Below are 14,262 nucleotides of genomic sequence, written 5' to 3'. Positions count from 1 at the left end.
CTGGTACACTCACACACTGGGACATGTCCCCTGCTAGTGGTACACCCACACACTGGGACGTGTCCCCCTGCTAGTGGTACACTCACACACTGGGCCATGTCCCCCTGCTAGTGGTACACTCACACACTGGGCCATTTCCTGCTAGTGGTACACTCACACACGGGGCCATGTCCCCTGCTAGTGGTACACTCACACACTGGGCCATGTCCCCCTGCTAGTGGTACACTCACACACTGGGCCATGTCCCCCTGCTAGTGGTACACTCACACATGGGGCCATGTCCCCTGCTAGTGATACACTCAGACACTGGGACATGTCCCCTGCTAGTGATACACTCACACACTGGGACATGTCCCCTGCTAGTGGTACACCCACACACTGGGCCATGTCCCCTGCTAGTGGTACACTCAGACACTGGGACATGTCCCCTGCTAGTGGTACACTCACACACTGGGGCCATGTCCCCCTGCTAGTGGTACACTCACACACTGGGACATGTCCCCTGCTAGTGGTACACTCAGACACTGGGACATGTCCCCTGCTAGTGATACACTCACACACTGGGACATGTCCCCTGCTAGTGGTACACTCACACATGGGGCCATGTCCCCCTGCTAGTGGTACACTCACACACTGGGCCATGTCCCCCTGCTAGTGGTACACTCACACACTGGGCCATGTCCCCTGCTAGTGGTACACTCACACACTGGGCCATGTCCCCTGCTAGTGGTACACTCACACACTGGGCCATGTCCCCCTGCTAGTGGTACACTCACACATGGGGCCATGTCCCCTGCTAGTGGTACACTCACACATGGGGCCATGTCCCCTGCTAGTGATACACTCAGACACTGGGACATGTCCCCTGCTAGTGATACACTCACACACTGGGACATGTCCCCTGCTAGTGGTACACTCACACACGGGGCCATGTCCCCTGCTAGTGGTACACTCACACACTGGGACATTTCCTGGTAGTGGGTACACTCACACACTGGGCCATGTCCCCTGCTAGTGGTACACTCACACACTGGGACATTTCCTGGTAGTGGGTACACTCACACACTGGGCCATGTCCCCCTGCTAGTGGTACACTCACACACTGGGCCATGTCCCCCTGCTAGTGGTACACTCACACACTGGGCCATGTCCCCTGCTAGTGGTACACTCACACACTGGGCCATGTCCCCCTGCTAGTGGTACACTCAGACACTGGGCCGTGTCCCCCTGCTAGTGGTACACTCACACACGGGGCCATGTCCCCTGCTAGTGGTACACTCACACACAGGGCCATGTCCCCCTGATAGTGGTACACTCACACACTGGGCCATGTCCCCCTGCTAGTGGTACACTCACACACTGGGCCATGTCTCCCTGATAGTGGTACACTCACACACTGGGCCATGTCCCCTGCTAGTGGTACACTCACACACTGGGCCATGTCCCCCTGCTAGTGGTACACTCACACACTGGGACATGTCCCCTGCTAGTGATACACTCAGACACTGGGATGTGTCCCCCTGCTAGCGGTACACTCAGACACTGGGCCATGTCCCCTGCTAGTGATACACTCAGACACTGGGCCATGTCCTCCTGCTAGTGGTACACTCACACACTGGGCCATGTCCCCCTGCTAGTGGTACACTCAGACACTGGGCCATGTCCCCCTGCTAGTGGTACACTCACACACTGGGCCATGTCCCCCTGCTAGTGGTACACTCACACACTGGGCCATGTCCCCCTGCTAGTGGTACACTCACACACTGGGACATGTCCCCCTGCTAGTGATACACTCACACACTGGGCCATGTCCCCCTGCTAGTGGTACACTCACACACTGGGCCATGTCCCCCTGCTAGTGGTACACTCAGACACTGGGCCATGTCCCCCTGCTAGTGGTACACTCACACACTGGGACATGTCCCCCTGCTAGTGGTACACTCACACACTGGGCCATGTCCCCCTGCTAGTGATACACTCACACACTGGGCCATGTCCTCCTGCTAGTGGTACACTCACACACTGGGCCATGTCCCCTGCTAGTGGTACACTCACACACTGGGCCATGTCCCCCTGCTAGTGGTACACTCACACACGGGGCCATGTCCCCCTGCTAGTGGTACACCCACACACTGGGCCATGTCCCCCTGATAGTGGTACACCCACACACTGGGCCATGTGCCCCTGATAGTGGTACACTCACACACTGGGATACTTCTCCCTTCTAGAGACAGCTACCAAGCCATGAAGCGACATGGCAGACACTGAAGTTCGTGTTACTAAGTGAATGGAGCAAATCTAACAGGGCTAGATGACCCGTTACACGATATGGAGAGGGAAAAAGCAGTGTCAGGGATAGAGAAGCAGGAATCGGTAGGGGATTTTAAGGGCCTTGACGTATTCCACCCATCCCATCTTCGACACCGTAACGGTGGATCCATGTCACCTTAGACTGTCACAACCCCGGCTGCACGACCCTGACACTGAGCCCAGGATCGACCGTGGACTCGGTGACATCAACACAGGTCCTTTAACAGACGCACCACTCTGGGAGGGAATGAGGACTCTATTTCTGCCCAATCTCATGAATCGAAACTTCTAAGAAATAAAATTAAAAACAACCAAAGGAAACCATCGGATCAGCGCGGTACGCCAGCCGCGGCGGCCATTGGAGGGTGAACCAACGGCAAAAGGAAGACCTTTCTCTCTGTCTCTCTCTCTCTGTCCACTCTGTCAAAAAAAAAAAAAATTAAAAAAAAAAAAAAAAAAGGAAACCATATTAAAAAGATGCTCCGCTTCCCAGCCAGCTCCCTGCTGTGGCCTGGGGAAGCAGTAGAAGACGGCCCAAAACTCCGGGCCCCTGCACCCGTGTAGGGGACCCAGAAGCAGCTCCCGGTTCCCGGCTTCAGCTGGGCCCGACCCTGGCCGTTGCAGCCACCTGGGGAGTGAGCCAGTGACAGAGCTGGTGCGTGCTCGCTCTAACTCTCCCAAATAAAAGAAGTGGCCTGGTGGGGGCAGGAGGAAGGGGAGTGGGTGTGGACGGGCCGCGGTGCCCGGAGTCCCGCACCCAGGGCGAGGCCGCCTCGGGCTCCTCCCGCTCCGCCCGCGGCCCTCGCCCTGGCCACACCACTTACCCGCTGTCACCAGGAATTTTATTCTACTTCCCACTCTGATTTACCCGCAGACTTCCAGCGACATGGCGGTGATACATCCTCCAGCCCTCACGCAATCACCCCGCGGCCGAGGGGTCTGCAGCCCGAGGATGCCCGCCGCCGCCCCGCTCAGCCCCGCGCCGCCCGCACCCGGCGAGGCCGGGGGTTCGCGTCCCAGTCAGGGAGCCCCGGGGAAGCGGCTCCCGGCTCTCCCCCGGCTGTCCTCTCCGAGCCGCGGCGTGTTCCCGGCAGGAAGGCCGGTGCCCTCAGGCCGTCAGTCGTGGCTCCGGGACGCCGCGGACACGGGGACGCCGCTCGGCGGCCACAGCTCGGGGGACCCGGGGCCGCCACCTCGGACGCGGCCGACACGGAGGCGCTTCCGGCCCTCCGCCGCCAGGCGGCGCCGCGGGCGCGGGGCAGGCGCTGCGCGTGCGCAGTCAGCGGCGCCGGCCGCGGTCGCGCACCCCGGGCAGCATGAAGGCTGCTGCGGACGTCCGGGGCGCCGGGAGCCAGGGGCCGCGGAAGCGAGCGCTCTGCGTTCTCTGCGGTTTGCCCGCAGCAGGCAAATCGACTTTGGCGCGCGCCCTCGGCCAGCGGCTGCGGCGGGAGCGCGGCTGGGCCGTGGGCGTCGTCTCCTACGACGACGTCATGCCAGGCTTCCCCGCCGGGGCGGGCGCGCAGCCGTCGGTCAGTGCGGAAGGGGCGGGGCCTGGAGCGGGGGCGGGCCGGAAGGGGCGGGCCCAGGGGGTGTGGCGTTGGGGGCTGGCCGGAAGGGGCGTGTCCACGGGGCGCCGGAAGGGGAGGGTCCATGGGGGGCGCCGGAAGAGCCGGGTCCACGGGTGCGCCGTGGGTGTGGCGTGGGTTCCTGGAGTCCGGCGCCCGCTGGGCTTGGGGCGATGCTTGGACTGAGGCCGCGAGCGGGGCCCGGGAGCCCGGGGAACGGGGGACGGCTGCCGTCTGGGGCTCCCGGGCCGCCCTGGCGGCCGCAGCCGGCCGCGAGCCGCGGTCCTGACTCGCGGGCCTTCCGTAGCCGCCGCGGTGGAGATCGCTGCGCCGGGAGCTGCTGGGGCACCTGGAGCGCTTCCTGGGGGCGGTGGCGGGCGGCCGGCCGCTGTCCGCCCCGGCCGACGGCGCGGCCCTGTGGGCAGCGTTCGCCGCCTGCCTGGAGGCCCAGGGGCTCCTGCTGCCCGCGGCCCCGGACGCGCAGGCCCCGCGCCCGCTGACCGAGAGCGCCGTGGCCGGGCCGCTGCTGCTGCTGCTGGATGACAACTTCTACTATCGGAGCATGCGATACGAGGTCTACCAGCTGGCTCGGAAACGTAACTAGAACTCGGTTTTGTCGGGGTCGCTGCCGCCCGGGGCGCGAATGCGGGCGGATCCAGGGGTTACGTGGCTTAATGAAAGTGAGAAGCTGGGTGCGCGGGCTTTGTTGCTGCTGCAGAATTTGCCCTGTGCGGGTGTTTGTTCTGGGGGAGTGGCACGCGGTGATTCGTGGTTTTCACCTGCCCGCAGACGCCCTGGGCTTTTGCCAGCTCTTCTTAGACTGCCCCCTCGAGACCTGCCTGCGGCGGAATGGCCGGCGGCCGCAGGCCCTGCCGTCCGAGACGATCCGCCTGATGGAGACGAGGCTGGAAAGACCCGACCCTGGGAACCACGCCTGGGAGCGCCGCAGCCTCACCGTGGAAGGGCCAGCCTGCTCTGCCGAGGCCAGGTAGCCCCGCCGAGGGCCACCTCCCGGCCAGGCTTTGTGCGACGCAAACGGAAACGAGAAATTTCTGTTTGTCCAGAGGCCCTGAGCCTGCGATAGCAAATTTGTTTGCAAATGTTCGCTTTTTTCTCTTTTTAGATTGCAGAGTTAGAAGGAGAGAGAGAGGTGATTGATCTTCCATTTGCTGGGTCACTCCCCAAATGGCCGCAGAGGCTGCAGATGGGTCAGGCCAAACCCAGGACCTTCCGCCAGGCCTCCCACGCAGGTGCGGGGGCCCAAGCACTCAGGCCATGCTCTGCTGCTTTCCCAGACCATTGGCCAGGAGCTGAATGGGAAGTGGAGCAGCCAGGACCTGAACTGGCACCCATATGGGATGCCGGTAGTGCAGGCGGCAGCTTAACTTTTCTTTTTTTTTTTAGATTTATTTATTTGTTTGAAAGAGTTACACAGAGAGAAGGAGAGGCAGAGAGAGAGAGAGAGGTCTTCCATCCATTGGTTCACTCCCTAATTGACCGTAATGGCTGGAGCTGCACCGATGCAAAGCCTGCAGCCAGGAGCTTCCTCCTGGTCTCCCACACGGGTGCAGGGGCCCAAGGACTTGGGCCGTCTTTCACTGATTTCCTAGGCCACAGCAGAGAGCTGGATTGGAAATGGAGCAGTCGGGACCTGAACCAGCGCCCACATGGGATGCCGGCACTGCAGGTGGCAGCTTTACCCACTACGCCACAGCACTGGCCCTAAGGAGGCTTAGCCTATTCCACATCACTGGCCCCAAGTGTCCACTCTTAACTGTAGGATTACCCAGTATTGCAGAGGTCACAGCAGGGAATTCAGAGTGGAGGCACATCTCTGATGCACGTGCTGACACAGCGTAAGTGGATGGGTGGCAAAGAGTGCAGGAGTGCTGCGGCCTGTGTCGGAGCTCGCCCCTGCGGGCCAGGGTGCTCGTGTGTCCGGGAGGCTCACGTTTGGCGCCTGCTGCTTCCTGTCTGTGATGTGTGTGCGGCACTTTCTGGCAGTGACGTCCCTGATGACGGATATGTTCCGTATTTGCACTTTACTGTAGCTAGCCGCGTGCACCTGTTGAGCACTTAATTGTAGCGAGTGCAGCTGAACACCTGAGGTTTTAACTGCTTTACTTCTTATTTATTCAAGAGACAGAGCTCCCATCTGCTGGTTCACTCCCCAGATGTCCACAGCAGCCTAGGCTGGGCCAGGGCTCGATCCAGGGCTCCTGCGCAGTGGACAGGAGCTCGGCTGCCTGCCAGCGTCTGAGTTGTAGGAAGCTGGGAATCGAAGGCAGAGCCAGGCGTTGAGCTACTCCACAGTGAACACAGGCGTCATAATTGGCACCCTCAACACTGGCCAGAGGCCCACTCCTCATCTCGATGTTCATTCATTGAAACTTTGTCTACTGCAGCTGGCGCCGTTGTATTGCACACTGCAGTTCTACAGCCCACCTTCCTTACGGCCTGCTTGTTGTCCATGGAGAACAGCAGCTTTTCAAAGGCTGATTTTTCAAACTCATTTCTCGAAACATTTGTTCCCAGGATAGTTTCCCTGCATTTTGTAAAACTGGCCTACTGGAGGCCCGCATTGTGGCCAAGCAGGTAAAGCCACCGCCAGCAGCACCAGCGTCCCAAATGAGCACCAGCTTGAGACCTGACTGTTCCGCTTCCAGTCCAGCTCCCTGCTAATGCGCCGGAGAAAGCAAAGATGGTCCAAGAGCTTGGGCCCTGCCAGCCACGTGGGACACCTGGATGGAGCTCCAGGCTCCTAGGTTCAACCTGGCCAAGCGTGGCTCTTGCAGCCATTTGGAGAGTAAATCAGCAGACAGAAGGTCTCTCTGTAACTTTTTAAACTAAATAAATATTAAAAACAAAGCAAAAAAGGAAACACAAAAACACCCCAAACAAAAATTGGATTTAATTGACCATTTTTTGTATGGGAAGTAGGCTGCTGGTGAAGTTCCCAATTTTAATGTCATGATTTCCTGTCTGAGGGAGCACATCCCAGTTGCTGCTCTCTCGAGTCCTTAACTCTGCTCCTTTGCAAGTAAAAGGCTGGTGCAGGTACGGTGGGGTCCCACAAGAGCAGCCGGAGGTTTCTCGTTACTGCTGTGAGGTCTCTGAGACCCTGTCTCGGCTGGAAGCAAGGAGATGGGAGTGTCTCCAGGGTCTCTACCAACCGTCACCTCATTCTGCAATCCTGTCTCGGGCCTTAGGAACCTGGTCGCCTGTGCTCATACTCAGAGCAGTCCCAGCATAGCTGAGGGCTGTGCGGAGGCTGGGGCCTGTGCTGGAAGCTGGATGATGATCTTGATCAGTGTAACTTTCCCCGGCTCATAAACACTTCATCTGTGGTGTCTTGGTCCTTCCTCAGAACAACTATTTGAAGGTATACACTGTTATCCTCATTTTATAGACTAGATAACTGAGGCCCAGGTAGGTAAAGTAAGTGGCAGAGTTGAGATTTGGACCCAGTGCTGTCTCACTTCAGAAACTGGGCTTATTCCCCAAATGGCCACAACAGCCAGGGCTGGGTCAGGCCAAAGCGTGGCAGAGGCCCAAGTACTTGGGCCATCTTCCATTGCCTTCCCAGGTGCATTAGAAGCTGGATTGGAGGTTTTTGCTTTGTGATGTATTTGGAACTTCTGCATTTGGGTTTTTGTTTTTTAAAGATTTATTTATTTGAGAAGTAGAATAACAGAGAGAGTGAACCATCTGCTGGCTTACTCTCCAAATGGCCTCAACAGCCAGAGCTGGCCCGATCTGAAGCCAGGAGCTTCTTCTGTGTCTCCCACCTGAGTGTAGTGGCCCAAGCACTTGGTCCACCTTCCACTGCTTTCCCAGGCCATTAGCAGGGAGCTGGATTGGAAGTAGAGCAGCCAGGACTCGAACTGGCACCTATATGGGATGCTCGTATCGTAGGCGGAGGCTTAACCTACTATGCCACTGTGCCAGCCCCTGCATTTGGGTTTTGAAATGGAAGGTAGCTTCCAAATTACTAAGTTTGCCTTTTCTTAAAGGATCCTGGATTATAGCAGTTTTATTCCTCTAGAATTCACTACAGTATCGATAAGTACAAGTTCTTTAGAAACAGAGATGTTCCATAGGAGGATTTACTGTATTTTATCTCACTTTCTCCATAGCCTGGAAGTGACTGATTTATTGCTTACTGCATTGGAAAATCCAGTAAAATATGTTGAGGAAAACATGGAACAAAAGGTAAGTCCTGCAGTAGAGATTTAGCCTAAATGAGAGGGAACAGTTTTTCTGAGTTTTTTTTTTTTTAAAGCTTTATTTATTTGAAAGGCAGAGTTACAGAGAGAGATGTTCCATCTGCTGGTTCACTCCCCAAATGGCTGCAAAGGCTGGAACTGGGCTGATTCTGTTGTACCTGAGCGAGTGCACACAGAGGAGCACCACACACTGATACAATCTGATGGTCCTCTGTTGCCGGCGGTGGAGAGTAGGCTCATGCCCTAAAGAACTCTTGACCCCGAAGCCCAAAGCAACAGGGTTTATAAAGGCAAAAACCACAAAATCGGGAGGGGAATACATGGTTACTGGGGTCAAGCTGACCTAAAAGTATGCGAAACTAGTATCAATTATAATCTTGACAATACCAGTTACAATCTTAACAATTTTAATTTATAATCTTGACATTAATCCAGGTATTGTCTGGATTAATTAACGTAGGACATAGACAAATTACATTTTCATCATTAACCCAGGTGCAGCCTATCCACTTCCAAGCTTGAGCAATCATGCTAGGGGGTTCCTGTGCTCTGCCAGGTGTGATGCAGTGGACTGCTGTTGTCTGAGTGCTTTAGATCATAGTTTCAGACCAGAGTCTCTCAGTGTATGTGTGGAGGGGTGCTTTGTCAAGATGGAGTCTCAGGTGCTCCAAAATGGAGTCCCTACTGTCAAGGTGTTACTTCAGTTCGAAGCCAGGAGCTTCTTCCAGGTCTCCCACATGGGTGCCAGAGCCCAAAGACTTGGGCCATCCTCTACTGCTTTCCCAGGCCATAGCAGGGCGCTGGATCAGAAGTGGAGCAGCTGGGACTAGAACCAGCGCCCATATGGGACGCCCCAGGTGGCAGCTTTACTCACTCTGCCACAGCACCACACCAGCCCCATTAGCTTTCAGTCACAATTCCAACCATGTTTTCCGTTTATTCAGTTTGGTTAAATCTAACAAATTCCTTCCCCTCAGAAGATCTTTGCTGGGTCACGGGCTGGCCTTTCACCAGCATTCAGCTCCTGCCCCTGGAGGCAGCGTGCACGGCAGGACTGTGAGGCCCGGGGCATCATGGTGGTAGCTGGAAACGCGCAAGGAGGGGAACACCTGCCCCACGGAAGCTGACACGACCACAGGCAGATCTGGGTCTTCTCCCTGTGTTCTTCCAGAGGACAGTCACTGGACAGATTCCCTGCAGCATGCCCCGGCCTAGGGGGGTGTCAGTTCACGTGGGCCTCCCCAGGCAAGGATGGCGAGCAGAAAAGCTGCCCTATCTTTCAGCCTCTTCAAATAAGAGTCACTTAAACTTTAGCCATTTCTTTTATAGAGCTATATAGTCAGGGGCTGGCACTGGTTCGAGTCCCAGCTGCTCCACTTCTGATCCAGCCCTCTGCTATGGCCTGGGAAAGCAGTGGATGATGGCCCAAGTACTTGGGCCCCTGCACCAACCTGGGAGACTTGGATGAAGCTCCTGGCTTTGGATCAGCTCAGCTCTGGCCATTGCAGCCATCTAGGGAGTGAACCGTCGAATGGAAGACCCCTCTGTCTCTGTGTCTACCTCTTTCTATATAACTTTTTCAAATATTTTTTTAAAACTACATAATTGTTCTGATAACTGTGTGTGTATTACACAGGAAGCAGACAGGATTATTTGTTCAGCTAATGTCCTTCATAGAGCTGATCAGACACTACGGAGAATTGTCTCTCTGACGATGAAGGAAGCAAAAGGTACGTGGAGCAGCTGCCTGTGCCTGCCCTAGAGCTGATGTGATTTGACTCTGGTGGGTTCCTTGCCACTCAGGTATTAGCTTTTTTTTTTTTTTTGAAGATTTATTTAGGTGAGAGGCAGAGTAACAGAAAGGGAGAAGACTGGAAGAGAGATTATCCACTGGTTCACTCCTCAAATGGCCAGGAGCCTGGAACTCCATCTGGGTCTCCCATGGGGATGGCAGAGGCCTAAGTACTTGGGCTGTCATCTGTTGCCTCCCAGGTGCGTCAGCAGCAAGCTGGACCAGCAGGGGCAGCTAGGAATGGCGCTCAGATATGGGAGGCCAGCGCTGCAGCAGGGGGTCAGCAGGGGCAACTGGGACTGGTGCTCAGGTACGGGAGGCCAGCGCTGCAGCAGGGGGTCAGCAGGGGCAACTGGGACTGGCGCTCAGATACGGGAGGCCAGCGCTGCAGCAGGGGGTCAGCAGGGGCAACTGGGACTGGCGCTCAGATACGGGAGGCCAGCGCTGCAGGCAGGGGGTCAGCAGGGGCAGCTGGGACTGGCGCTCAGATACGGGAGGCCAGCGCTGCAGCAGGGGGTCAGCAGGGGCAGCTGGGACTGGCGCTCAGATACGGGAGGCCAGCGCTGCAGCAGGGGTCAGCAGGGGCAGCTGGGACTGGCGCTCAGATACGGGAGGCCAGCGCTGCAGGCAGGGGGTCAGCAGGGGCAGCTGGGACTGGTGCTCAGATATGGGAGGCCAGCGCTGCAGCAGGGGCCTAACCAGCTGCACCACACCAGCCCCATTAGCTTTCAGTCAACAATTCTACCATGTTTTCCGTTTGTTCAGTTTGGTTAAATCTAACCCATTCCCCAGGAACTAGATATCTTACCCATTTACCCGTCCAGTGCATTTTTACTGAGTGCCTACTCTGTACTAGGCCTTATTCTAGATGCTGGGAGGCAGCAGGATTCAGAACATTCTGGCAAGGAGACGAAACATTATATGAATACACGTCAGTGCTCTGAAGAAGATTAGGGGGAGGCAGTGTAGTGTCAGGAGAACTTGTTTCAAAGGGTGGTCAGGAAGGCTCCCCAGCAGGGACGTTTGGACAAAGGAGGGAAACAACGGGAAGGAGAAGCCATGCAGGCGTCAGGGTCTTTCTAGGCAGTGAGTGCATCGAATGCCAGAGCCCAGAGGTGAAGTTATTTACAGTGGCTTAGAACAGAAAGTGGGGCCCAACGTGAAGAGAAGGGCAAGGCCTAAGAGTAGCACAGAGTCTGGACAGGGAGGACAAACTGTAGATCTGCACGCATAAGGTAGGTGAAGTACGTAATAGCTGCAGCTTTAGAATAGTGGATTTTGAACAGTGAAGTCTTTGGTGTATTTAAAATGCCACAGCTACCATTGCTTTACTTCCTTTTATGTGCTAAGTGCTTTAAAAACAATTGTTTCCAATCCTTACAGCATTGTAAGGGAACGTGTAAAGTGCGTGTTACTCATTGTCAAGTATGTGTAACTTTACAAAGGAGGAAATGGAGCTTGCCAAGTCTGACTGCTCTCCTGCATGGCTCACATTTATCCCTGCCTTGACAGACCTCAGGCAAGGCTGGTGGTGTGATGCAGCAGGTTACGCCACTGCCTGCAAGGTTGGCCTCCCTTACTGCACCAGTCTGTGGCCTGATCCAGCTCCCTGCTAATGGGTCAAGATGGCCCAAGTCCTTAAGCCCCTGCACCCACATGGGAGACCCAGCGTGGCCCAGCCTTGGCCATGGCAGCCATTTGGGGAGTGAACCAGCACATGGAAGATTTCTCTCTCTCTCTCCCCATCTCTAACTCTGCCTTACAAAAAAAAAAAAAAAAAAAAAAAAAAAAAAGCGTAAGAAGCCCAATTTAGGTAGTATATAGTTACCTTTTCCAATGCCCAAAGCTTTTGCTTCTTTCCCCGAAAGGTTTTAGTTGAGGGTCTCCCACATGGGTAGCGGAGGCCTAACACTTGGGCCATCTTCCACTGCTTTTCCCAGGCCATTAGCAGGGAGCTGGATTGAAGTGGAACAGCTGGGACACGAACTGTTGCCCCTAAGGGAAGCCAGCATTGCAGGTGGTGGCTCTAACCACTACGCCACAAGGCAGGCCTCAAACTTTACATGACTCCTGAGACGCCTTTCCATCGCAGTGCAGTTTGTCACCCAGGGCACAAAACTCCTCATCTGTGTGTGGAGAGAAGTTCCATGATACCTCACTTGTTTAATAAACTACCATGTCCTGTTTTAGAAAAACACTGGTTGGCAGTCACTGACAGGTTAGAACCCAAAGGTTGAAAATCAAGACTGGAGGAGAAAGGGCAGTGTCACTGGAGAGCAAAAACAGTTCCAGGAATTCCGCCAGACACCTGCCATTCTTCAGTTCTGTCCATAACGTGAAGGGAAGAAGGGAACAGGGTTATGCGTAGAGCCCTCAGTTCATTTCCCTCCCATTTAAGAACAACACATTTTAGAGGGTAGGGGGAGGAAGGTTCTAGGTCTGTGCTTACATAAACTTAAAAATTCAGTTCCTCCCTGCCATCAAGAGAGTAAAAAACACAACCAGGGGGGAGGACTTGTTTCCGCTCAGTGCTATACAACCCAGTTTTCAATAGAGACAATCAGGGTAGGCATTTGCCTGCCAGTTAAGATGCCCTTGGGGTGTCTGAACCCCATATTGGAGTTCCTGGGTTCAGGTTCTGACTTCCTCCCCAGGACCAGCTTCTTGCTAGTGCAGACCCTGGGAGGCAGCAGGTCGTGGCTCGAGTGGTTGGGTCCCTGCCACTGCACGGGAGATATTCATAAAAGCAGTAGGTGGAAACAACTCCAATGTCCATAAAGCAAAAAACAGGAACACAAAATGTTTATGCCATCGGTGCAGTATCACCTGCCGGTGGAGACATGAAGTCCTGCGACACGCTGCCACGTGAAGAACCTCGACATGAACAGCGGAAGCCGGCCACAAAGACCACAGACACGGGAGACTGCTGGTCCCTAGGTCAGGCACAGGGACAGAGCAAGGAGGACAGTGACAGCTAAAGGGCTTTGGAGAAGACACAAATATTTAAAAATTGACTGGGAATGGACATATATGGAAGTATACTAAAAACTAAAAATTGTATTTGTGTAATTTAGATGAGTTAGCTGTATGTCATAGGAATTATCACACAATAAAGTTGTTCAACAAAAGATATCTCACTTCTTCAGCAGCACCACTATGGCCGCTCTGAACAGAGCGGATACAGAACGTTCATCAGCGCGCACAGCTGACTCTAACTGTTCCAGAACCACTGTCCTGTTCCGCCTGTTAGTTCAGGGAGTAACTCCACTGTCCTGGCGCTTGTCAAGAACCCCTTCTCACAGTTTCTGCTCACATTTCATAGCAAGTTAGTCTGTGTCAGTGCCTGACTGCACGGTCACTCACGTGGCCTCTAGTCTGTCTCCACAACGGTTTCTCATAGGAATATGGTTTGTCTTGATGCAGTTCCATCAATTTCCTGTTGCCCAGACTGATTCGATTTCTACAAATAATTTAAACATGTCTTTGTTTTAGATGAACAAGTTCTTCCCTCCAGCATGAAGCTTCTAGCAGAAGAACTTAACAAGCTCAAAGCAGAGTTTCTGGAAGACCTACGACAAGGAAACAAAAAATACCTATGCTTTCACCAAACCACTGACTTATCAGATGTCATTTCTGATTTTCATTATGAGAAAGATAACATTGTACAGAAGTATTTCTCAAAGCCACATTAAATTTTCTGAATTCCCAATCAAATGTCTGCTGTTGACAAAATTTTTCATTGGTTAAAGCAATTTTGTATACTGGGCATTTTCTAGGCCAATCATGTCAATTGGCAAAGATCATTCTTTAAAAAAGAAAAGCAGTCCACTCTAAAAGATCCCATTTTTCATAACAGAAATCACTCTGTCACTTGTCAGCTGTACGGATGACGACGCGCGGGAAGCAGCCATCCTCACTGAGGGCAGAACCCTGGGGGCAGGGCTGGGAGGACAGCAGCCACCTCAAATGGATCCTGACCAAAGAAGGGGGACCTGGACGGAGACAAGCTGCCGATACTGGAGCTCATTTGTAATAGATCTTTTCATGGGAAAAGCATTCTAGACATTCAAGCCAGCAGGGCTATAAAATCTCTTATTAACATTGTACATACTGGACAGTAAATAAAATAAAAAGGTCCTAAATTAAAAAAAGAAAAATCAAGGTCATTAGAAAGTGTTATTCTTTTATTCATATATTACAAAAGCAAAGCTCATTCCCAATATGAACTACATACTAGATATAATTATTTTAGCATTAAACTGCTTTCTGGAATCCCTAAACAATATAGTGTATTTAACAATAATGCAAGTTTTAATTTTGCATACAAAATATGTTCTTTACATCAAAGTCCTTATTAACACAAACAAGT

General features: G+C 53.9%; 1 protein-coding gene across 1 annotated transcript; it reads left to right on the top strand.

Moving 5' to 3' along the window:
* The first annotated feature begins 3,615 nt into the window (after window positions 1–3,615).
* On the top strand, window positions 3,616–14,072 carry PSTK (phosphoseryl-tRNA kinase). Its single transcript, XM_062214891.1, has 6 exons — window positions 3,616–3,839; window positions 4,183–4,471; window positions 4,665–4,863; window positions 8,012–8,087; window positions 9,738–9,831; window positions 13,386–14,072. Exons 1-6 carry the CDS (start codon window positions 3,627–3,629, stop codon window positions 13,583–13,585), a joined length of 1,071 nt encoding a protein of 356 aa, XP_062070875.1. The 5' UTR covers window positions 3,616–3,626; the 3' UTR covers window positions 13,586–14,072.
* Window positions 14,073–14,262: the final 190 nt, after the last annotated feature.

Source organism: Lepus europaeus, chromosome 17, assembly GCF_033115175.1.
Source record: "Lepus europaeus isolate LE1 chromosome 17, mLepTim1.pri, whole genome shotgun sequence".
In the NCBI taxonomy this organism is placed as follows: Eukaryota; Metazoa; Chordata; class Mammalia; order Lagomorpha; family Leporidae; genus Lepus; species Lepus europaeus.
Note: the sequence above shows the minus strand (reverse complement) of the source record. Positions and strands in the feature narration are given on the sequence as shown.

What these genes read in the sequence shown, in the direction of transcription:
- PSTK (XM_062214891.1), top strand. Translation starts at nt 3,627, where the DNA reads ATGAAGGCTGCTGCGGACGTCCGGGGCGCCGGGAGCCAGGGGCCGCGG. An exon ending in CTACCAGCTGGCTCGGAAAC is followed by an intron (nt 4,472 to 4,664) that starts GTAACTAGAACT and finishes ACCTGCCCGCAG; the next exon opens with ACGCCCTGGGCTTTTGCCAG. An exon ending in AGGAAAACATGGAACAAAAG is followed by an intron (nt 8,088 to 9,737) that starts GTAAGTCCTGCA and finishes TGTATTACACAG; the next exon opens with GAAGCAGACAGGATTATTTG.